This window comes from Trichosurus vulpecula, chromosome 5 (assembly GCF_011100635.1).
Source record: "Trichosurus vulpecula isolate mTriVul1 chromosome 5, mTriVul1.pri, whole genome shotgun sequence".
Lineage (NCBI taxonomy): Eukaryota > Metazoa > Chordata > Mammalia > Diprotodontia > Phalangeridae > Trichosurus > Trichosurus vulpecula.
In genome coordinates this window covers 22143489-22166972 of record NC_050577.1, presented here as the reverse complement: position 1 = coordinate 22166972, position 23484 = coordinate 22143489, and the positions used below count along the sequence as shown (strand labels likewise).

At 49.4% G+C, this 23484-nt stretch overlaps 2 protein-coding genes across 4 annotated transcripts in view; both read left to right on the top strand.

Annotated features, from left to right (window-relative positions):
- The first annotated feature begins 341 nt into the window (after positions 1–341).
- Positions 342–7884, top strand: LOC118851815 (prefoldin subunit 3-like). Of its 3 annotated transcripts, none has more exons than XM_036761369.1 (2): positions 342–506; positions 6260–7884. In XM_036761369.1, exon 2 carries the CDS (start codon positions 6260–6262, stop codon positions 6854–6856), a length of 597 nt encoding a protein of 198 aa, XP_036617264.1. In that variant the 5' UTR covers positions 342–506; the 3' UTR covers positions 6857–7884. The 3 variants fall into 3 exon arrangements, with proteins under 3 accessions (XP_036617264.1, XP_036617262.1, XP_036617263.1); XM_036761367.1 differs by lacking the exon at positions 342–506 and adding an exon at positions 721–874; XM_036761368.1 differs by lacking the exon at positions 342–506 and adding an exon at positions 834–878.
- Positions 345–23484, top strand: part of ANO10 (anoctamin 10) — a 229690-nt gene continuing 206550 nt past the window's right edge. The window contains exons 1-6 of the mRNA XM_036761366.1: positions 345–506; positions 13589–13741; positions 15838–16035; positions 16552–16686; positions 21633–21752; positions 22726–23298. Of these exons, the coding sequence (XP_036617261.1) occupies positions 13603–13741; positions 15838–16035; positions 16552–16686; positions 21633–21752; positions 22726–23298 (1165 nt within the window). The 5' untranslated portion in view covers positions 345–506; positions 13589–13602. The remainder of the gene's footprint in view (positions 507–13588; positions 13742–15837; positions 16036–16551; positions 16687–21632; positions 21753–22725; positions 23299–23484) is intronic.

Below are 23484 nucleotides of genomic sequence, written 5' to 3'. Positions count from 1 at the left end.
CTCCTCCCTTTCCAGCTTCTTGGCCTCCCCTGTCGTTCCCCACGGTTCCTGTCTCCATCTAGTCTTCGCAGAGCTGTTTCCACATGGGCTCCCCGTGCGCCCCGAGGGCGGGGCATCCCCCGGGCGGAGTGCGATGCCCAGCACACAGTAGGTGCTTCACCAAAGTCCCCTGGGTGCCTGAACGTACTCTCTACCTATCCATCCCCAAACTGGTCCTGTAGTTACAGGTCATAGGGATGAGAGGCAAGACGTTGCCTGGAGACGAGGTAGGAGGACGCCGGGAGAGTGAAGAAGAACGAGGGTGTGGTGACGTCAGCACGTAGCCGCGCCCACGCAGCCGTAGTGGGCGGGGCCGCGACCAGCGCTCCTCACCCCGCCCGGCTCGTTCCCTCTCCCTGCCCCGCCCCGCCCCGGCCCGGCCCGTCACGGCCCCTCCTGGTTCTGGACGCTGCAGCCGCGCCCGTCTTCCCTGACCACCCCGCGGACGTGGAGCGAAGAGACGACAGGTGAGAGAGCGAGCCTGGGGGAGAAGAAGGGCGGCTCGGATCGCCCCGGATCTCCACAGTCCCCTCGGCCCAGAGACCCCGTTAGTGGGAATCAGGCCAGCCCCGCCCCGGGAGCGGCCCGGCGACCGAGGCGACCCCGCCCCCTCGCCTAGTTCGCTCTCCCCTCCCGCTCGCTTCTCACGGGGGCCCCTCCCTTCCGAGCCTGCGCAGAGGAGGTGGAGCCTCCAGGCACCGCCCCTGGCTCCGCTTCTCCTTCCCATCTTTCCTCGCTCCTCACGGAGCCCCTCCCGTCGGAGCCTGCGCAGATGAGGCAGAGCCTCCAGGCCCCGCCCCCTCGCCCCCTTCCTGTGAGGCTGCTAGAGCCCGGGGTAGGTGGGTGCTCGAAAACCAGGGGGGTTGGGGTGGGATAGCGGAGGATGAGGGGATCGGGATGGCAGGGCTGGGCTAGGCGGGAATGGCAGGGGCTGGGATGGAGCAAAAGGAGATAGGATGGGATGGGATGGCGGGGGATGACGTAGGATGGATGAGATGGGATGGGAGAGGATGGGCCAGGGCTGGGTTGGAGTGAGACCGGGGAAGGAAGGTACCTGCAGTGTGGCCTCGGGGCCAGGAAACACCTGGGAGCCGGTGTTAAACCCCGGCTGGGCCTTTGGCTCGCTGGGTGTGACCTTGGGCCGCTCCCCGGACCTCCGTGGACCCCCCAAGGTCTCCTCCAGCTCCAGGACCCCAAGCCCAGCACAGCTTTAGAAGTGCAGCGGGGCTGGGTGCGGAGGGCTCCCTCCCAGCTTCTGCATTGCGTTGGGGGTCTCAGGGACGCTTGGTTAGAACCCCCGGCCCTGCTGCTGATCCCGCAGGCGTGAGCTCAGTGAGGTCCTCAGGGTCCCCCAGCCAAGGGGCAGCTCGGGGCTGGGACCTGTCCAAAATGCCTGCTCGTTCGGGGCCTCAGTTTCCCCGTCTGACGGAGAAGGAAGGTCCAGTAGTGACAGGTCATACGCATGGAAGGCAAGGTGTTGCCTGGAGAGCCAGGGGTCCGTTACCCTCCCTGGGCTCTCCTCCCGTAGTAGGGACAGCGGTGTTTGCTTTTGAACTTTGTGCCCCCAGTGGGTGTGTGGGTGTGGGTGGGCCTGGGCCTGGCATGTCAGTCTTGCTCATGGACCGAGCCAGGGCAATTCTTAGCCTTAACTTGGTGGTGCCCTCACCAACCTTCTAAGGTTGTCAAGTAGGGTCACCTCTCTGTATCCCGGCAGGGAATTTACCACGCACAGGCACACCTTTGAAATGATGGGAAATGCTCCCCCCCCCAACCCCTACCGGGATGATAATACTGGTAGTCTCTGCCTGGTAGGAGTTTTGTGAAGATCAATGAGCCAAGATATATAAGGACTTTGCCAACTTTAGAGTGCTACTTAAATGTTACCTGTCATTATGGGAGAGGAACAAAGTAGAGAGTAGTCTGGGGGTTGAGGTCTGATGGGAAGAAGGCTGTCAGATGGGGTGACAGACAGTATAGGAATGTCTGGAGGCCTTTGGGGTAAGGTTTGGAGGGAGATTTGGGGATGTGCTAGCCCATGGAGTTGGGGAAGGATGACTGAGTCTGTGTGCTTGTCAGGGGAAGAGAGCTTCAGGATTTTCCAGAGGCTGGAAGAGCAGTTGTCCGACTTAAGGTTTTAGAGGTCCTTTTTTGAGGTGACCAAAGGTTTGGAAGCTTAACCTGGGCACCTGTTCCAGCAGCCTTGGCCATATTTGCTGATGACTGGTTCCAGGGAAGTTGCCTCTCCTGAGGAGTCCTGGCCAGTGCGCTGGCTTTTTCCAGAACAGGTTTAACAGGGCTTGTTCCTTCTCCATTCTTTGTCCCATTGGGCTTATTTGGTTACCAGACTTCTGATCTCAGGAAATTTTGTGGCTTTATTGTAGTCTGGACTTCTTAAAATGTGGGACCAGAGGAGTGATTCAGACACTTGGCCAGTGTAGCCGGAATTCCTTATAAGCCACACTCTCATTTAGCTGGTATACACCACCACCACCATTAGTCTGGCCGGTGGAATTTGGACAGATTTAGTTGGGAATCCTGCCCCCTCCTGTGATGGGTAACCATGCGCATCCTCCTCAGCTCTTACAGTCTGTTTTCTTGGTAATCATGGTGCTAGTGATACTTGTCTTAGCTATCTCAGAGTTGTTGTAAGGGTTAAAGAGCTAATATGTGTATGTGTATAAGTAAAATATAACCTAGAACATAGGTTATATGATATACAATATATGTAAATTATATATATTTAATGTGTGTATATATACACATTCAGTTCTGTTGAATTCACCAAATATTTATTAAGTGCCTACTATGTGCCAGGTACTGTGCTAAACATTGGGGAATACAAGAAAAAGGGTGTCCCTGCCCTGAAGGAGCTTACAGTCTGATGGGGGAATACAACACACAAAGGGACGTACACACATATGTAATGTTATGCAAACTTTAGAGAGCCCTGTAAGTGCAGTGATTTTGATTCAGAAGGGACCTCAGAGGTGACCACATCTAACACCCTTATTTTATAAGGAGGGGCCCTTGTCCAAGAGTGCCCAGGTTAACTCAGGTCCTTTCACCCCAGATCCGGTGGGGAAGAGGTTTGTGGTACCTCGTCTAATTTTGTCGTTTTAGAAATGGAGACACTGAGCCGCAGAGAAGTTCAAGAAACTTTGACAGGGTCCGCGCAGCCTCCCGGGCCGGGGGTGGGGTCCCTGATTTCTAGTCGGTGCTCAGGTTTACCCCTGTTGTGGATTTTTGGCTCCATTGCCCTTCTCTGTAGAGGTCAGTCACCACTCCCTACGAGGCCTTTGGGTCCTAGAGTTGGAAGGGATTGCGATGATTGACCTAGGCTTGCCTGCACTGTATAGATGAGGGAACCCAAGGCTAACAGGTCAGGGGACCTGCCCGCAGCCGGAGCGCAAGGTCTAGCAGGGGAGGGCGGGAGAGAATAAGCATTTATGTTGTGCTGACGGTGTGCCAGGCACTGTGCCAAAGGCACCAAGTGTTATCTCACTTGGTCCTCACAACAACTGCTGAGGCAGAGAGAGGCAGACAGGGCTCAGTGACTTACCCAGGGTCACACAGCTGTAAGTGTCTGAGTTGGAATTTGAACTCAAATCTTCCTGACTGCTGGTCCAGCAGCTTTGTACATAGTGGCTCTCCCTAGCCACCTCTAATGACAGTGGCCCTCGAGGTCCTCAAGTGGGGCCCTTTGACTGAATCCAAAGGTCACAGAAGAAAATCTCCTTAAGAAAAAGATTTGTTCTGTAAAACTTGGACTCAATCAAAAGACTGCACCCAAGGACCTAGAGGGCCACTCATGGCCTCAGCTTCCCCACCTCTGGCTACATTGGTGGGTCAGTCAGTCAAAAAGCATTTATCAAGTGCTGACTTTGTTCCCGGGCCTGTGCTACACTCTGGGAATAAACTAAAGGGAGAAGCAGCCCCTGCCCTCAAGGGGCCGTCCTTCTAATAGGGAAAGCAAACGTGTCCTATCTAAGTGCATACGTGATGTGTACAGAGTATGTGAAGGTAATCAGAAAGGGGATGACATTCGTGACTGGGGAGACCCAGAAAGGCCTGCAGAAGGTGGGATGTGAGTTGAGTCTTGAAGGAAGCCAGGAATGGACGTGAGGGGCAAAGTATTCCAAGTATGGGGGATGGCATGGAACGGAACAGGCTCTGTGACTTGCCCAGGGTCACTGTGGCCCCACCTCATTGCCCCTAGGCCTAGAGACAGGAGATGGAGCATCGTGTTCCAGGAGCTGCACATAGGCCAGTCTCCTGGGATCCTTCTGGGGAAGAAGGTGAAAGGAGGCACCAGATGATGATGAGCTTTAGAGGCTAAGCAGAGGAGGTTCTGTTTGAAGGTATAGGGAGCGGCTAGAGGCGCTTGAGCGGGGCAGTTTGGAAAAATCTCCTTGGCAGCTGAGTAGACGGGATGGTTTGGGAGAGACCCGAGGCAGGGAAACCTAATGGAGGGTTGTTGCTATATGTAGTTCGGGTGACAAGGCCTGTCTGAGTAGAGAGGAGACCTTTATAAGGTACGTTGTGAAGGCAGAAAGGACGAGCTGGGGTGAGGAGTGACTGGGAAGACGGTGGTGCTTCTGACGGTGATAGGGAAGGTCAGAAGTGAGGAGGATTTGGGGGGGAAAGATAAATTCTGTTTGAGACACAGTGGGACATCCAGGTCAAAATGCTGGGAGTCATCTGCATGGAGATGGTCATGAAATCCCTGGCAGCTGATGATGTCACCGAGAAGGGGTGGGGGAGGGAAAGAGAGACCGAGACTGGGAGGTAGACTGAGACGGAGAGAAAAATAGACAAGAGGGTCCAGGACAGAGCCCTGGGGAATTTGTCATAGTGGGTATGATGTGTTTGAAAAGCTGAGAAGGAAAGGCCCTATGGCCTTAGAATTGTAAGTCTAGAGTGAGGAGGCCTAAGGGCAGAAAGCAGGGGTTCACATTCAGCCATTCCTTCAGTTAATTCATCAGATCTTTATTGAATGTCTATCTCCTGTGTGTGCTAGGAACTTGGGGAAAATACAAAAGAAGGGTGACACCTTCCTTTTGTTCTAGAAAATGAGTCTCCCCAGACTGAAAAGAAGTATGAGATGGGGCACAAAGGAAGTGGGGTACAACCTTGAAGGGTGCGGATGAGAGGAGCTTGCGAATCCAGAATGTCCAGCCCTTGGGGCTGGAAGGAGGTGGCATTAGGTCAAATAAAAGGAAGTGTGACTTTGCATAGCAGGACATAAAGGCCTATGAGAGTAAGTAGTATGCAGAGTGAAGTTATCCTAATGTCCCATGGCTGTATGTATAAAATGCTACTTTTTTCTTTTAAAAAAAAAATAGCCCTGAAATGTGTAATGGCAAATAGTTTCTTGAGGAATTGCTCTATTTTCCTGAGTAGCACTAAATAGATTTCACTATACTAGGGCCTTTTTTTTCCCTTCCAGTAATTGATATTGGAGCATTTAATTGGGACTTTATTCCTACCTATAACAAGCAAGTATTAATTAAAGGGCAGCTACCTCAGACAGTTACTAGCTGTATGACTTTGAGCAGGTCACTTAATCTCTGTCTATCTCAGTTGCCTCATCTGCAAAATGGGGGAGGAGTTGACTCAGTGACCCCTAATGCCCCTTCCAGCTTTAACCCCATGACCTCAGATTCATCTTGTGTTCAAAGCATTATGCTGTTTGGGTGAGACAGAGTGAAAATATGAAAACCTTCATCCTCAAGGAGCTTGCCTTTTATTAGGGGCAGGGGGAAAAGAGGGAGAAGGTCATGGATATAGATAATGGCTCTTATGTCCCACCTTAAGATTTGTCAGGTGTTTTGCCTTCTATGGTTTCTTTTGATCCTCACAAAAGTCCTGTAGGGCTGATGCTGTAGCTTTTATTATCCCCATTTTACAGAAGAGGAAACAGAGGCAGGGTGGGTAAGTGACTTACTCAGGGCTCGCATAAGCTAGCTTGCTCCCGAGGCAGGATTTAAAATCTGGTGTCTCCTGACTTCATGTCTGTCGCTCTGCTTTATATACCATACTGCTGTGGAGATAGAGCAAAGTACATCTCCCAAGTGTTCTAGGGAAATCTGAGGAGGGGGAGAGCGCCATAGTAAGGAGGGAATTCCCTGTCTCCTAAGGTAGTCCGTTCCACTTTAGACAGCTCTAATTGTTAGCATGTTTTGCCTGACATCAACTGAATTTGGATTGGCTTCCCTCTAAGATGGCGGCTGCAAGGGAACTTGTGACCCCTGGCGATTCGGCAGCGGGAAATGGGCACCGGAGTCACCTGGGCATCCCTGAAGCGGTGTTCGTGGAAGATGTCGATGCGTTTATGAAACAGCCTGGAAATGAGTCTGTGGATATCGTACTCAAGAAGTTGGACGAGCAGTATCAGAAGTATAAGTTTATGGAACTTAACCTTGCCCAGAAGAAAAGGAGGCTAAAAAATCAAATTCCCGAAATCCGACAGACATTACACATTCTAAAATATATGCAGAAAAAAAAAGAAACCCCAAAGCCCCTGGAGACCAGATTCCTGTTGGCCGACAACCTTTACTGCAAAGCTTCCGTTCCTCCTACAGATAAAGTCTGTCTGTGGTTGGGCGCCAACGTGATGCTCGAGTATGATATTGATGAAGCCCAGGTGCTGCTGGAGAAGAACCACTCGATGGCCACCAGCAACCTGGAATCTCTGGAGGAAGACCTGGACTTCCTGCGTGATCAGTTCACCACCACGGAAGTCAATATGGCCCGCGTGTACAACTGGGACGTCAAGAGAAGAAACAGGGATGAGCTCCCCAAAGCCGTGGTGGCATAGTGTGCCCACCCGCAGTCCTGGGGCTCAGCTTTCCCACTGGGCTCGGCCTCTGGAGGTCTGAATTTTGACTTGGCAGTAATTGTTCTTTAAACAAAAAGGATGGTAAAGTTGAAGGCAATGATGAGCACACATATTATTTATAAAGATAAAATTTAGTCTCATTCACACGTCATGAAATTTGATTATAATTGATCAACCAAGGACATGCAGGATTTGGACTCGATTATCTCCACACCTCCAGCTCTGACATTCCAGATCTTTGACCAAATAAAAGCTGAAATTTGCCTCCAGCAAAGCTGCATGGGTGAAACTGGCGCCTGGATGCTGAAGGGGATCTTATTCTTCTGTATCGATTATTGTTTACCTTTGACATTTAGAGAGAGGGGGAAATGTACAGTTCCTGTTTTACAAACCTGTTGTTCTTTGTTAAACCAGTCTATTGTAAGTTTGGTGGTTCACAAGTTGACTTTTTTTCTCTCGTGTAAATTTGGTTAAGTACTGGTCAGTCTCCTGAATGTTTTGCTCTTTTTCATGAAGTGATTTATCTGCCTTTATAACTAAGAAGTGGAATATATTGGAACTGCAACAAGGCCTGTTGAGGCTGCACATTCTTTGCCCATCTTCTTTCCAGAGTTTCTTGTTAATTAAAAAGAAAACCGAATGGCTATTGCTCCTATGTAGTAATTAAGTAATGCACTGAACATCTCCTGGCTTAAGCTCTGGTGAATAGCCTAACAATTCACTCAAGCATCTTAAGAGGGGAAACTAATTTCGATGTTAATTTCTTTAAAAGGAAGGATGCGTAGAAGCTGTCCTGAATTAAAAGATGAAACTTTACATAGAATTATAAAACAGTTGTAGTGAAACAAATAGTCTGTGCCTCTGCTGCTGAGTGATGCAGTCTGCTAGAAATAGAAATGTATTCTTCTGCTTTCAAGTAGTAAATGGTGCATCTGTAAAGGTTGTATGCTTTTGTTTCATAATATTAAAACAGTGAAATTAAACTTGTGGCAAAATGCTTTTTAAAATGTCTCCTCCCTCCGCCTCCCCCCCCCCCCCCAGCCTAGACATTCCTGGTTCCTTCAGCCGATCCTCTTATGGCCTGATCTTGAGCCCTTTTGCCCCCCTGGTGGCCCTTCTCTGTGTGCTGTGGCAGATCAATGTCCTTCCCAAAATGGGGTCCCCAACGCTGAGCTCCAGATTTGGGTTGATGAGGGCCACGGCCAGTGAGCCTGTTGTCATCTGGGGCAGGTCTTCGTTTGAGCCACATCTTCCAATATGCTTCTTCAGCTCTCTCTGTCATAGGAATGGGAGGCATCGGCAGAGAGAGACAGAGACAGAGACACCTTCTCTGAAGGCTAGGATGGTAGATGTTTAAAAACTGGCATGGGGGTCGCGGGGCATGGAGGGGAGCTTGGAGGATACACTTTAAGGGTTAATCTGCATCATCACTCCCTCAAGTCCAGAGAGGCATCAGAACATTCAGCCCAGCCTTGATTTGTGGTGTTTGCCCATTTCCAAGATGTTCATACTGAGAACAGCCACGGGATCTGGGGCGTGAGGACGTAAGCATTGTCCATTAAGTCTTAATTAAGCACCTACTATGCATCAGACAGTGTCCCACTGCCGGGAAACGTGAGCAAAGAATGAAGTCACCCCTGCTTTTGAGGAGCTTATGCTCTAAGGGGGGAGATAACAAGGCCATGATAGAATTCTATAAATTTTAAGTCACTAAAAACAGAGTTATTAATACAAAGTAGTTTGGGAGGAAGGCATTAAGAGTTGGGAAGGACCAAGGAAGATTTCATACAGAATATGGTGCCTGAGCTTAGATTTAAAATAGGTACTCTTCAAGGCAAAGGTCAGGAGGGCGGGTAAACAGGTCAAGGGAAGAGGGTAGGCAGCTTCCGAGAACCAGTGCATTGAGATCTGGAGAAAAAAAGTTTGGGGAATTGTAAGATTTGTGAGCCCAAGAAATGTCATTGTGAGGCATGTGCTCGGGTCTTAGACAAGGACTGGAGTTGAGATGTGGAGGGTCATAGGTGAGGAACAAAGAGAAAGCCTGCATGGGGCCTCTGAATACAGGATGGGACTGGAAAGAGGTGGGGCCGGGCAGCATTGGAAGCAAAGCAGAAGAGTTTGTATTTTGAGTTAGCTGAATATGGGCATAGTGTGGTCAGACTTGCTGTTAAGGAAAATAGCTGGGGAGCTGTGGGAGCCTTGGGAGGCTGGGAGACCCAGCTGTGGCAGTGGTGAAGGGGAGATGTGATAAGGGCCTGGGCTAAGATGGGAGCTGGTGGGAAGGAAGAGACTGCTGATGGAAGGGGAGTGAGGAGTTCCAAGATAATGCTGAGGGGACTAGAAGCAGGATGATGCCTTTGACAGAAACAGGGAAATTTGGAAGAAGGGGATGGGGGGGGCAGGTGTGGGAGAGAAAGAGCCCCAGTTCTCGTGGGCCATAGGAGTTTAAGATGTCTCCAAGACATCCAACATGGCACCAAAGCTCAGGGGAGAAGCGTCTTACCACCAAAAGGCAAGAGAGACTTTTCCACTGATGGGTGATCGGGCTGAAAGATCCAGTTTCAAGAACTAAGCAAAAGAGAGAAGGCCCTGAAGTCTGGAGGTAAAGGTGAGGGAAATAGCAAGGTCTGTGAGCCCGGAGATGGCAGAGAGCCGCAGGAAGACACAGGAGAGAGAAGATTGGCCAGGCCTTGCCCAGTGTGGAGGATGAACAGGTCTTCATCCCAAGAGGACGGAGCACAGAGAGTGTTTGAAACTGGCTGGGGCTCAGACTAAAGAGTCACCCTCGGTTTTCAGTATGAAGCTTCACACCTTGGAAATGGGCAAATGCTACAAATATGGCTTGAATTAATGGTTCTATTGATTGTCTAGACCCAAGGAAGTCTAATGTTAGTCATGTTAATATTGCAGATTAAATGTAAAAGTGATCCTGGAGACATTTTCCCCCAGAGAGCCAGTTAACCATTTATCAGCACAGCTCAGGGAAGTGCCCTCTGCCTCTGATGGAGGGAGGCACTGAGGAGACCCTAGCTTAACTGCTATTGGCTGAATTCTGCTGACAGACAAATCCAAGAGTCATCGAGGGGAGATACTCTGTCCTTGGCCTCTAGGAGGCCTCTGATCGCTGCTCCATCTCAGTTACTAGTCACCATTCCTTTCCCTGTGGGTGGACCCTGAAAACTACTTGTTGGGATCTTTACAAGTCGGCTAGCATTGATTGAGTGCCTGCTGTGTGCCAGGCGCTGTGCTAAGCACGAACAAAAATGGTCCATGCCCTCAGGGGGTTCACAGTCCATTGGGGGGAGACACATGCCAACAACTATGCAAACAAGATACAGACAGAATAAATTCGAAACTTTTCGGAGGTAGTGCCCTAAGATTAAGCAGGACTGGGGAAGGCTTTGTGCCAAAGGTGGGATTTTAAGCTGAACCAGAAAGGAGGCCAGCAAACCCCGGAGGCAGATGGGGCAGCAGCCTGAGCCCAGCCTGAGATGGCGAGTCTTAACGTGAGGAGCAAGAATTAGTAACTAAGATGTCCTGGACTTGGAGCTCTCCTCTCCCCCTCCCCTATCCTAGCCCCACCCATCACCCCAGGCACATTTGCTTTTTCCTCTTCAGTTGTTTGTATATAGTTTTATCTTTCCTAGTAGAATGGAAACCTACTGAGGGCAGGCTCTAAGTCTTGGTCATCTCTTTATCTTAGTAGCTTCTTCAGTGCCTAGCATGGTGCTTTATGCAATATAGAGAATGTTTTGGGATGTATTCATTTGTAGCCTCCAGAACAATAAGGAATTTTGGATGGCTGAGGACCCCCCCTTCCCTCCCTCCCCAGTGGTCAGCGGGCATATGCAATTTATCTGCAGTCAGTTGGAGTTTGCACCCCTTCCAGTTGGGTATTTGGATGACTGCTGTTCTTCCGGAGGAGGTGGGGGCAGGTGCCGACAGGTAACCCACTATGGGGGGGAGGTGAGGCTCTGCTAACTCAGAACCTGATTGGTTGGCCGCAAAGCAGCAGAACACATAAGTCCCAGGGCTTTGTGATGTGGCAGGGAGGAGTTGGAGCTGGATGCCACCTGATCCATCCATTCATTTTACAGGGGAGTTCACTGAGGCTTGGGTGAAGTGCTCACTTGGCTCATTACAGGCAGAGGTGGGACTTGGGGAGCCCAGAGCCCAGTGTCCTTTCCAGTGCCTCCCACCTGGTGCTGGGCAGTGGGGACGAGCCTCCTGCCATAGAAAAGCAGCCTGAGCACCCCCTTTGACCTGAGGGTCTTAGGTTCCCGGCCCCTCTGACCCCTCCTTTTAGCTCTCCTTTCTAAGAGGGGAATGTCAGTCAACAAGCATTTAGTAAGCACTAGTGCATTCCTAGGCAGCTGGGGGGGGTGGGGGTGGGGAAGAGGAGAGCCATAGTGCACAGAGCGCCAGGCCTGCAGTCAGGCCGACTCATCTCCCTGAGTTCAAATCCAGTCTCAGACACTAGCCGTGTGACTCTGGGCAAGTCACTGAACCCTGTCTGCCTCAGTTTCCTCATCTGCAAAATGAGCCGGAGAAGGAAATGGCAAACCGCTCCAGTACCTTTGCCAAGAAAACCCCAAATGGAGTCTTGAAGACTCCGACACGACTGAGAGGCCTGAGCAACTACAATACCTTCCTGGATCACAGAGAGAAGAGAGGATGTGGACACTTCCATTTTGTGTCTGAGGATACTAGTCACTGGTTGAATCAGTCAACAAGTATTCATTAAGCACTTAACTCGGGTCCTGCAACTGTGCTAATCTCCCGGGTACAAAGAGGGGTGAAAGCCAGATCTCTGCCCGTCAGGGAGCTCACTTTCTTGTGGGGGAGACCATGTGTAAAGAACTAGGTTGATTTCGGATCATCTCCCCTCAGGTAGAGGATGTGGGAGGGGCGGAGGCCTGACTAGTTGCCAGGATGGGAAGGCCTCTGACCCTAGGTGAGATTTGAGATGAATCTTGAGCAAAGTTCAGGGAGCTTAGAGTTGGTGGGGAGGGGAGAGAGTATTTCAGACTTGAGAGACACTTGGTCCAAAGGCCAAGAAGTGGGAGAGGGAGTGTGGAGTTCATGGAGGAGAGGAAGGGCAGCAAGACTGGCAAGCAGGAAGGTGCCACCAAACAGAGGCGTTTATATTTAATCTTAGACGTCACTGGGAGCAGCTCAGACCTGGGCTTTATGAAGAGGGGAGTGGGGTGGGGTACAGGGAGACCAAGGAGAAAGCTGGGGAAATAGTATAGGTGTGTGGGGATGAGGACCGACCCAAAGAAACAGAGGGACCCTAGAGGAGAGGTGCCAGGGTAGAAGTGGCAGCTCTTGTAAATGAATTGGCAATGGGGGGGGGTAACTGAAGTTGGCATTCCCTGGGTAACTGACCGAGAGGTTGGTGGTGCCCTTGACAGGATAAGGAAGTTTGGGGAGGAGAATCTTGGTTCAGCTTTGAGCATGCTGAGTTTGGAAAATCCTTGGAAATGTCCAAAAGGGAGCTCTGGGTGGAGGTTAGTGTTGAATAAATAGGCCTAAAGTCTTCTGAATAGAGATAGCTGAACCTATGAAAGCTGATGAGGTTGGTCATTAAGCATCAAACATGGTATAGATGGAGAGTGGGGTGCACGGGTGTTCAGGGGTATGCAGAGTATTCAAGGAGGACAGGCACCACTGGTGGCAGGGCTGCCGAGCCTCTACCTCTCAGGTGCCCACCTGTCACCCGATGCTCATCTGTAGCTCCAAGAAGCTGTAACACGCCCAGCAGCCAAACCATCTCAGCAGACAGGCTAAGTCAGGTTGAGGGTCACTCATGAAGGGCCTCAAACCTGTTGGTGAGTTAGGCGGGGTGTCTGCCCCGAGCATCTGACATGACTGGACAACAGTGATTAATAAGGAATCTTAATCACGAGCACAGATTTCCCTGGGCCACTGCACCGGGGAGCCCCTGCCAAGTTCATCTGGGCCAACCAACCTTCATTCGGGCCCTTCAGGCATTGCCGAGTCCATTTACAGCAACAGCAGGAGATACTCTGTCAAACGCCTGTTAAAATCGAATCGAACAGTATCTATAACATTCCCCTGATGTACTGGTTCAGTAACCTGGTCAAAAATGGTTAGTGTAGCACGACCTGCTCTGGACGGAGCTGGGCCGGATTTGGCTGATTTCCATCTCCTTTTCTTGATGTTCATTAACTGTGTGTTTGATGATCCACTGATGATCTGTTCCATTATTTTCCCAGAAATTGAAGTCAAGCTCACTGACTTAATTTGAAAGTCCTCCCCTCCCCTCCCTTTTGTGGGCGTGACTGTGGCTCAGGCTAGAAAGAGATATCTGACTGGAGACACTAATTAAATCCCTGGCAATTGATGAGTGTAGGGAGAGAAGACAAAATAGTCTAGGACAGAGACCCAAGCAACAGGGGCTGCTGGAGGGAGGAATGTTCAGTAAAGGGGACTGAGAAAGAGCTGGGAAGGCCAACCTTGAGAGAACATTCTGCAGTCTAGGGTAGTCAGCAGCGTCAGGCATGGCTGAGAGGTCAAGAGGCAGAGGACTGAGAGAAAGGTAGCAGGTTGGCCGCATGAGACGTCATTGGTGACGTTGGAGAAAACTTGGGAGTTTAAATGATGAGGTTGAAGCAAGGCTACAAAGGACCACCATATCCGTGTGTTCTGCATGAACACATTTCAACCTTTTTTTTTTTTTTTTTTTAGCAAACTGACATAAGATGAGAGTGACCTTATCTGCACTTGATACTTCGGAGACTTCTTTCAAGCCTTTAGTAGTCTTAGAACTTGCCCAAGATGTCAAAGAAGAGACCAGGAAGTGGTTGGAGAAAAAAATTAATGATAAGAAGAGAAATGGAGGTGAGCAAAGCTAGGTTTTACTAAGTTTTAGGTTCAATATGAATCGCTAAAAGTACTTTCAGAAATGTTTTGCACTTTTCTTTGGTTACTATTAATGACCATTTTAAACTCTACTTAAAATGAGCAGTACTTATAATGGGCTTGAAGCAACCCAGAGCTTTTATCTCACAAAGACTACCAAGAAGCATAAATGTGGAAGGAGCAGCTCTTGGTCTAGGAGGCGAGAAGACATGTGGGAAAAACGAAATATGAGGGGGAGTCCTTATATCAGACGAACCGTCTTTTTCTGAGATATTCTCTATCTTTAATATACTCATTTTTTTGCACATCATCATGATTGTTGCAGTATGCCCAGATGATGCCCAGATGATGCCCAAAAGGGTTTTTGTAATTTAATGTTGGCAACATTTTTCTTCATGTTTATGAATTGAGCTATTTTGGAGTAAATTTCCTTACTGACTTTCAGAACAGTGACAATGAAATTATCAGGTAGAGACAGGATGTGATGAATTGTAAGTTTAATTATTCAGTCACTGATCAGTAGAAGAATTTAGAGGAAGGAAAAATCCCTTTAGGTTGGAGTTGTTAAGGGAGAGCATGAAGGAAGAAGTTAGATTTGAACAGCACCTTGAAGGGTGCTGAGGATGTGGATAGACTTTTGTTAGTTTTCTGGCCCTTTGGGCATTGCTCCATATTGTCCCCCAGAGTGGTTGGAGCTGTTCACAACTCCACCAGCAACAGTAAGCATTTGTTAAGCACCTGCTATTTCCCAGGTGCTATGCTATGCTCTGGGGATACAGTTCCTGTCCTCAAGGAGGTCACACCTGGCCCCCTTTTTCCTACCTTTCTAGTCTTGCCTTTTATTCCCTCCTGGTGATCCTAGCCTCCTGCTCCTGGCACATCCCAGCTGTCTCCTGTCTCCCACTGTCTATCCTCCTTGCCTGAAAGGTTCTCCCTCCTCCCCTCTACCAGCTACAGCTAGTTTCCTTCCAGTCTCACCTCAGACCCTGCCTTCTACAGGAGGTCTTTGCTAGGCTTCCTAAATGCCAGCACCTTCTCTCAAAGATTGCCTCCCTGTATGGTGGCCTCCCTGTATGGTGGCCTCCCTGTATGGCGGCCTCCCTGTATCGTGGCCTCCCTGTATGGCGGCCTCCCTGTATCATGGCCTCCTAGTGGTTTGTATGTAGTCTCCCCTGTAGACTCTGGTTTTGGCTTTCTTAGTTCCCTAGCCTTAGTAGAATGCCTGGCTCACAGGAAGCACTTTAACATGTTTGTTCACTGATTGGCAGCCATGTGGGGGTGGGCTCTCCAGGGGAATACAATGAGAACAAATGCCTTGTAAGCCCAGCTTAGAAATGTAAACCCCAAACTCTAATGAGCCCCACTAGTATGCTGAACCCTTAACAGAATATGTGCCTTTTCAGTTGTATGGAGTGTTCAGGCAGGTGGGGGGGCATTTTGCCTAGATGACCTCGTTTGAGGCTTACTCCAGCCCTGCCCTAGGCATGACTTACTCACCCAGAGCCAGCTGGGACCAGGGATGGAGCCAGATTTCCCCTGATTCCCACTCTGCTGCTCTCTCTGTTGGACTGCCCTGCCTCCCCACAGTTCACTGTTTGTAGGCGAGGAAGCAGCATCATGGTTAGAAATAGCTTCTGTTTGTATTGCGCTCCCCTACCTCGACTCATCACCACCTCTGTGAGGTAGGGGCTGTTACCCCCATTTACAGATGGCAAAACTGAGGCTAAGAAAGGTTGGTTTTTTGCCTGCTCTGCAGCTCCTGAGCCCAGCACCTTGCCCAGGTGTCTGCAATGGGATTTGGTGCAGGTGTTCATGACTAATTCCTGGGTTTGACCTCCCCGATAAAATGAGTGCTAATATGCTAGGGCCTGGTTGGTTTGCTTTTTTTTTTTTAAGTTTTATTCATTTTCCTTTCCTCTGATTTCTTTTATCTAAAGACTTAGTTATTTGAAAGCCTGATGTAAGTAGAAAAAAAAATAAACGTATCTTGTATTTTTAAAAACCTGACTTTTTAAGCATGCCTTTTTTTTTTTTACCGACATTTGGCCTCTCCCCCCCTCCCCTCTTATTTACAGGTGCCCAGTTGCTAATTAGACCCTTGATAGAGAAGTGTGAAGAACAAACCTTGGAAAGTAAGAATCTGTATCTGGTCGGTGCCTCCACCATCAGATTGTTGCTTGGAGCAGAGTCTGTGGGCCTAGTGAAAGAATGTAATGACAGCACCATGAGAGTCTTCACCTATGAGACCAGGCAGAACTTCAAGGGCTTCAGCGGTGAGTGCCCCTCGGCCTGCTTTGTTTAGGGGAACAGACTGGTGTAACCTGGGAAGGACAACAGACAGGAGCCTCGAATGGGGAGAGCTCGTTTAAGGTGGGGAAGGGCTGTACTTTGAGGGTATGAAAAGTACCAATATCCAGGCCCATCACAGGAAGGTAAATCTAGACCCGGGTGGGATCTCAGGAGCCGTCTCTTTTTGCTAAGGAAATGGGCCCTGGGTCACCCAAGGAGTAATCATCTGAGGTGGGATTTGAACCCAGGTCCCTGGACTCCTGAGGTGGGGCTCCGGTTGTTGGGCCATACTGCTTGTTAATGACTTAATTTTTCCTGTTCTCCTGTAATGTCTGCATATTCTACTTGCTGATTTGATCTTGTAATTTGAGTCCTAATTGCGTTTGTTGTTGGGGTCATTGTTTTGGGGGCCTGGGGTAACTGGAACAGGATCACTGAGTTTTTCTCTTGAACTTTGCAGTTTTTAAACAAGACTTAAACCATTTTTTTCTCTGTTTTAGATGGTAATGATGACTTCCTTACAATGGCAGAGTGTCAATTTATTGTCAAACATGAGCTTGAAAATCTTAGAGCCAGAGATGAAAAAATGATTCCCGGCTACCCCCAGGCCAAGCTCTATCCAGGAAAATCAATCTGTAAGTTACTCAAGGCTTTGTAGTTACTTACGAGTCATATTTTCTGAGAACAAAAGGAAAGGAAAGTTTCCCATTGGTGCATCCAAAAAGTCTTCTTTCTTAACATAGTTTCTCTGAACTATCCTAGACTTTTATGATTCCTGTTTTTATTTTGAATATTCTCTTTTTAAACCAGCTTCTTTGCTTGGATGTTGTCCTACTTTTCAATTCAGAATTTCCTGAGTTCTCGTAGTGGGCTAGGTAGCATATACCTAGTTTAAATTTCAGTATGGACACAGGTGATGGCTAACACCCCAGCCGGTCAGTCAGTCGGCCACATGAATTTGGTGCCCAAAGGCTTTTCAAAATGTTATGATCAGAGATCACAATAGTAACATATTTGTGTGAGGCCTGTATGGTGACAAAGCCCTTTATATAAAGCATGGGCCTTCCCTCAAGGAGTCTGCAGTCTAGTTGGAGATTTAGAACAAACATAGACATGGAGAAAGACTTAATGCTTACAGAATAGCATCAAAGATTAATGAAGAGCGTGCCTTTATAGAGTACCTTTTTAATGAAAATGCCAGTTTTCTCTTTCGTGGCCTTAAATGGGAAAATCTCTCTCAAGAAGCAGGAAGCCGATTGAGAGTCATTATGTCTGGGCATTTACCTTAAAGCATTGTGGTTCATTTATTTCTAATCACGTATAATGTCAGATGAAAATGGCGTGTAAGTTGTCAAACTCCATTATCTCCCTTCTGTTTCATCCTCTCACAAAGATGAGTCTTCATATGGCCCATGGCAGCCTATGGCCATGCTACCCTGAATGCGCCTGATCTCGTCTGATCATGGAAGCTAAGCAGGGTCGGGCCTTGGATGGGATACACATGTCCCGTGGCATCATTAGAGTAGCATGTGGATGAAGAAGAAATGGTTAAGACGTGAAAAAAGAGCCTGGTACACATGTAATTCCAAAGTTTAAAATACTGTCAAAGGAGTTCATTAGAATTCCAGCTTTTACATGTTACAGTTACTTAAAAGCCATTGCTTGTCTGAGGAGGCCAGATGGAGGCACCTTCCAAAGCAGATCTTGCCATCTTTCCTCCCAATCCCTGGCCTCTCCCCTGGCACCGTGGGGCACCGCCACCCTGGTAGGCCTGAAGGTACACCATCTGCATGCTGCCCTTCCCTCCCCACTTCTCCTCCCTCACACTTCCGGTCTGCTGTCAAGTCTTGGTGTTTCCTCCTAGACCAAGGGTTCTCCTCTCACAGTCACCACCTTGGTGCAGGCCCTTGTCTCTTCCCATCAGAATGACTCCCTTTGCCTTCTCCTTTGCCTCCCTGACTCAGGCCTTGACCCTCTCCAGTCTATCCTCTGGCATAGTGGTTTCCTAAAGGGCGGGGCTGACCACGTCACTCTTGGACTCCATGATCGCCAGTGGCTCCCTCTTGACTTGGATCCTCCAGGGTCCTCTTTGCCTTTTAAGGCCTTCATAACCACCCCCCTCCTACCTTTCTAGCCTTCTTACACTTTACTCCCTTCCAGGTACTATGAGATCCAGCAGCATTGACTTCTTACAGTTCTTTCCTTGTACACATCTCCCGAGCCTGTGCCTTTTCCTTGACCCTCTGCCATGCCTGGCATACCCTCCCTTCTCACCTGGCTTCCTTTAAGGCTCATCTCAAATCGCAGCTTCTCTCCAAAAGGCCTTTCCCAGTTCCCCCAGTTGCTAGAGCCTTCCCTCTGAGCTGACCTTCTGTTTTCACCGTCTGTGTCTTATATGTACAGTCATTTACATGTTGTTTCTCCCTTAGAATGTGAGTTTGAGGAGAGAGATCATGTTTTTTGCCTTTTGTTCTGTGCCCAGCACTTAGTACAGTAGCTCTCACCTAGTAAACACTGAATAAATGTTGGTTAGCTGACTTACTAATGAGATCTGAGATGCCAAGAATCCAGGCCTGCTCTTGGGAGTGAGACCCACTCTGGCCCATCCAGAGCAAAACAGAGAGGAGGCTGAGGCTCTTACCAGTCACTACTCCTAATTGCAGAGTCTGAGGGGGGCTTCCCCCAGCCACCAGTGATCTAGGGGAACAGATGGGGTTGCTGGGGGTAGAGGGAGAGCTTCCCGTTGTCAGTTGGGTAGGCTGCTGTGGGTGCCTGGGTTGTAGTTAAGTTATAAAGGTCCTGAGAAGCCAGTGCCCTTTTCAGAAGGGAGAAATGGCAGCTTCCCCAACAGAGAGGCTGGAATGGGAGCATGTTCAGGGTTAAGGCTAGCTTCACATTCTCTGATTGGTTGATTTCACATCGGGTCAGGTCACAGCCCCCTTGGGGTCAAGCTGTGGTTCACCGGGGTGCCTTAGCCACCCCATCGGGGATCACTGAATTGTTGTGATGAATGGAAATGATGCAGAAGCTTTGCCGTTACTGTTAGTTCCCTCATTTGGCTAATACTGGTCAGGTCTCGCGTTTCAGTTACCCCATCTCTCAATGGGGTCAGCATCCCAGATCTTTGCCTGACTCTCGGAGACATCCTGAGGATGGGGGAGAGAACTTACATCATTTGGAAGTAAAGATGTTTAAACTCAAGGTAACGGTGATGCGCTCTGTTGTTAGTTTTAGTTGTTGAGTTGTTTCAGTCACGTCTGACTCTCCGTGACCCCATTTGGGGTTTTCTTGGCAGAGATACTGGAGGGGTTTGCCATTTCCTTCTCTAGCTCATTTCACAGATGAGGAAACTGAGGCAAACAGGGTTAAGTGACATGCTCAGGGTCGCACAGCTAGGAAGTGACTGAGGCCCCATTTGAATGTAGGTCCATCCTGACCCCAGGCCCTGCACTTTATCCACCGCACCACCTAGCTGCCTCTCCGTTTTTAGTGCAGGATGTCATTAAGTTCAGAGGAGCCTGGTATCCATTAGATTCCTTATGCCCTTTCTTCATACTGCTTAGGATGGAGTTGACCAGTACTGTACAAAGATGGTAGAAACACCGGTAGCTGGTGCCAGATCATTGACTGCTTCTGAAGGGAGGAGAGGCATTCATCTAGTTGTAGTTGTGGTTATCTATAGATAGATCCATATGGGATTGCATTGGTTCGGCCCTTTCCTGGTAAACGACCTCTTACCTGTCATGGGAAGAGAAGGTGCATTTTGGGGAAAGCTGGAATCATTGCCACCCTTTGGCATTGGTGGTTGAGCCAGGAGCTCTGTCTTAGGGCCTGCTACCTCGTATTCTCTCTGAACCACTCAGCTTTTTATCCTGTTTAAGAGCCTGACTCTGATAACTCATTCAGAGTTTGCTCTGTGATAAAAAGTCTTGACTTTATAGGTCCGTCCTAGGCAAGCAAAGGCCTCTCAGAGGCTCCTCAGACAGCATCCTGTTGTGGTTTCAACACCATGGAAAACATGGCAGAAGCGTGTCTGCCACCCGTAGGCACTGAACAAGGAGAAACGGCAGGAGTCTTAGCACAGAAAGATGTCTCTTTTGTTGGTCAGAGAGTGTCTGAGGACAGATAGCGGACAACCAAAGGATAACTGAGACTCAGGGCATTTTACAGTTAAAGGCCTTTTAGAAGATGTCCGGGTGGCTTCGAGCCATACCGTGTGTCAGCCCTGTTTAATAGATAGCACGTGCATTGTCATTCCCACTTTACAAATGAAGAAACCAAGACTTAGGTGAAATGACCTCTTTGAGTCACACAACTAGGAAGTGGCAGAGCTGGGAATTAGGGGGCCTCTTGGCTTCGAAGATAGTGTGGTCCTAGAGTCAAGAAGACTTGAGCTTGAATCCTGTATGAGATGCTCACTGAGCAAGTCACTTAACAGCTCTGTGCCTCAGTTTCCTCACCTGTAAAATGAAGAGATTAGGCTTGGTGGCTTCTAACTTCCAGCTTTAAATCTATGGTCCTGTTATCCCATGAGCCCAGCTGGGTCTGTGCTGCTGTGAGTCCAAACCTTAGAGTCAAAATAACCATCTAAGGTATCCTAGATCAGTGCAAAGCAAAGAACCAAGAGGGTGGCATTGGGAAGGACCGCAACATTGTATCTCCTCCGTGTGGGCTTTGACAGATCTGTGAGCCATCCACCATTGTGGGTACTCCCTCAATTGGCCCAGGCCACCCTTGACCCCACACCTCCTCATGCTCACTCTTGTCTGGCTTCTTCCATGCATCCTCTAGAGAGGAGCAAGGGCATCCCAGGCAGAATCTAGCCTACTCTCCTCTTCCTCAGTCAGTTCTGAGGCCCGTCTCTAATGCCCGTCTAAGATACAGTGGTAGACTACTCAGGGGCATGCCATAGTTGGTGGGGAGGGGGCAGGGTGTGTGCGGTCTTCATTTGTTTTTCCCCATATGGATGGCTAGGTTGATCTCATCGGAGAGGATCTATTATATTCCATGGCCTGATAAAAACTAGACCAGGGTCCTGGGTAAAAAGAAGGGGCAAAGGCAGGGGCTCCAGAGAAATGAGCACCATATTGCTCTTGCTTCTGGTGCGAGGTGAAGAGGAGAGAGAGTCTTGAGAGCCAGGCCTGAGCCATCAGGGGTGTCCCACGGCTGAGGCCTGGGCCAGCAGGAGTGACTGTGACTAGGGGCAGAGATTCTTGGAGTTTTCCCTTCCTTCTTCATTTTGTCACCACTAGTTCTGGCACAAGAGACTTCATTCTCACTTGGCTCTGGAGGCAGTGAGGGATAGGACCAGCCTGGAAGGGAAGCATGCTTTAAGTTTTGGATGGTGAAACATTGTGGACAGCCATCTGTAGGTACTCGGGGGAGCCCTTGGTTCTATGCATATTTGGAGGCTTTTCTTTTTGATAGCGGTGTTGTTCAATTTAGAGTGTCAGCCTTGGGATTAGGCAGAGTTGTGTTGCCCAGGCTAGGGCCAAGCGTGGGGGTGCTAACCTAAAGGCCTTCAGGAGACATCTGGCAGCGATTCTCACATCCTTCAATGTGTTTCTCCTTCCTTGCTCAGTGCGGAGATTACTCACTTACGGCCTCGTGACTCAGATCTTCCCACTTCATGATAACGAAGCTCTGAAGAAGCTCGAGAGCACTTGGTACAATCGATTCAAGTTGAAGTATCAGCCTTTGGGTATGTCCGAGGGTCACTTCTCGCTGCGGATCGCCACTTCCAGAAAGGCCTCTGGGTGGGTGACAGAACAGGCTCTCAGGTGGGGGAGGCAAGAGATCGCACAGCAGGAAACAGCTCCCATGTGGGATAAAAGGAAGCCACTGGAGTTTATTGAGTAAAGTGTGGAGTGTGTGTGTTCAGACCTGTACTTGAGGAAATCGGTGTGGCAGCTGTGTGGGGGATGGGCTGAATTTGGAAGGCACTTGAGCCAGGAGACCATTTAGGAGACTGCTGTACTAGGCTAGAAGAGAGGCGACAAAGGCCCCATCTTAAATGGCTCCCCCCGTTCTCATGGCCAGTGAGCTGAGGAGCCAGAATGAGAGGCTGCTCTCTGGGTTCCCAGCCCTGCTCTTTCCCCCTTGGTCAGCCCCAACCTGAGTTACACACAGTGCCTGGCTTTGTGTGGGTGGGCTCTCAATTCTTGTCCATGTTTGTTCACTGACTCCTGACAGTGGAGGGTGAACATGAGGCTATTGGCCTGGGTGGTACCTGAGGTCCCTTCCTGATCACCAGCTGATGCTCTAAGGGGCAGGTGACTGAGGACAGAGGGAAGAGTCAGGCCTCTCTGCCCCTGGTGTTAGTGGTATGCCCCCTTTTGTTAGCCTGGACTTGGGATTTCCTGCATAGGAAACTCCTTCCACCATTGGAGCTCAGCAGCCAGCCTTCCTCATGGTTTCTCTGAGAAGTGGGAAGGGGGCAGAGAGGGCATGTGATGCCAGGGCATCTCTGAGGGGCAACTTGAACCCTTCTTTCTCCTGCCCCCAACATACCTGTTAGCAGAGATGCTCTGAGTGGATTAAAAGGCCTCCTCATGTCCTCAAGTCATCACTCAGCCTCTCGAGAGTCAGTCCTATGGAATGTGTGTGTTCTCCTCCCGCCCTTCAGAATGCTGGGCTCAGAACCCTCTTTTCTTCTTCTCCTCCCATCCCTGCAGATGGCATCCGCATGTACTTTGGAGAAACCATTGCCCTTTACTTTGGTTTCTTGGAGTATTTCACTTTTGCCTTGATCCCAATGGCTCTCATTGGGCTGCCCTACTATGCGTTTGACTGGGAGGACTACGACAAGTATGTGATCTTTGCCTCCTTCAACCTGATTTGGTCAACCGTGATCTTGGAGGTCTGGAAGCGTGGCTGTGCCCTGATGACTTACCGGTGGGGGACGCTGCTGATGAAGAGGCAGTTTGAAGAGCCGCGGCCAGGCTTCCACGGCGTTCTGGGCATCAACCCCATCACCGGCCGGGAAGAGCCGCTGTACTCCAGCTTCAAGAGGCAGCTGCGCATCTACCTGGTCTCTTTGCCATTCGTCTGCCTCTGCCTCTACTTCTCCCTTTATGTTATGATGATTTACTTTGATTTGGAGACGTGGGCTCAGGATGTGCACCGTGAAAGTAACTTTCCTGAACTGACCAACATCCTGCTGTTTGTGCCCAGTATCATCTACGCCATCGTCATTGAGATCATGAACCGCCTCTATCGATTTGCTGCAGAGTTTTTAACCTCGTGGGGTAAGTCTCCTCTTTCTAACTACTCTCTTATGTGTATTGGCATGGGGACATCAGTGGAATGCAGCCTCCTGGAGGGCCAGGTCTGTTTTGTCTTTGCATTCCCGTACGGGCAGCACATGCTTAATAAATGCTTGTTGAGGTGTGCTAAATTTGAGAGAACAGCCAGGCATTTCCATGTCCATTGTA

What these genes read in the sequence shown, in the direction of transcription:
- LOC118851815 (XM_036761367.1), top strand. Translation starts at nt 812, where the DNA reads ATGAGGCAGAGCCTCCAGGCCCCGCCCCCTCGCCCCCTTCCTGTGAGG. An exon ending in TGAGGCTGCTAGAGCCCGGG is followed by an intron (nt 875 to 6,259) that starts GTAGGTGGGTGC and finishes CTTCCCTCTAAG; the next exon opens with ATGGCGGCTGCAAGGGAACT.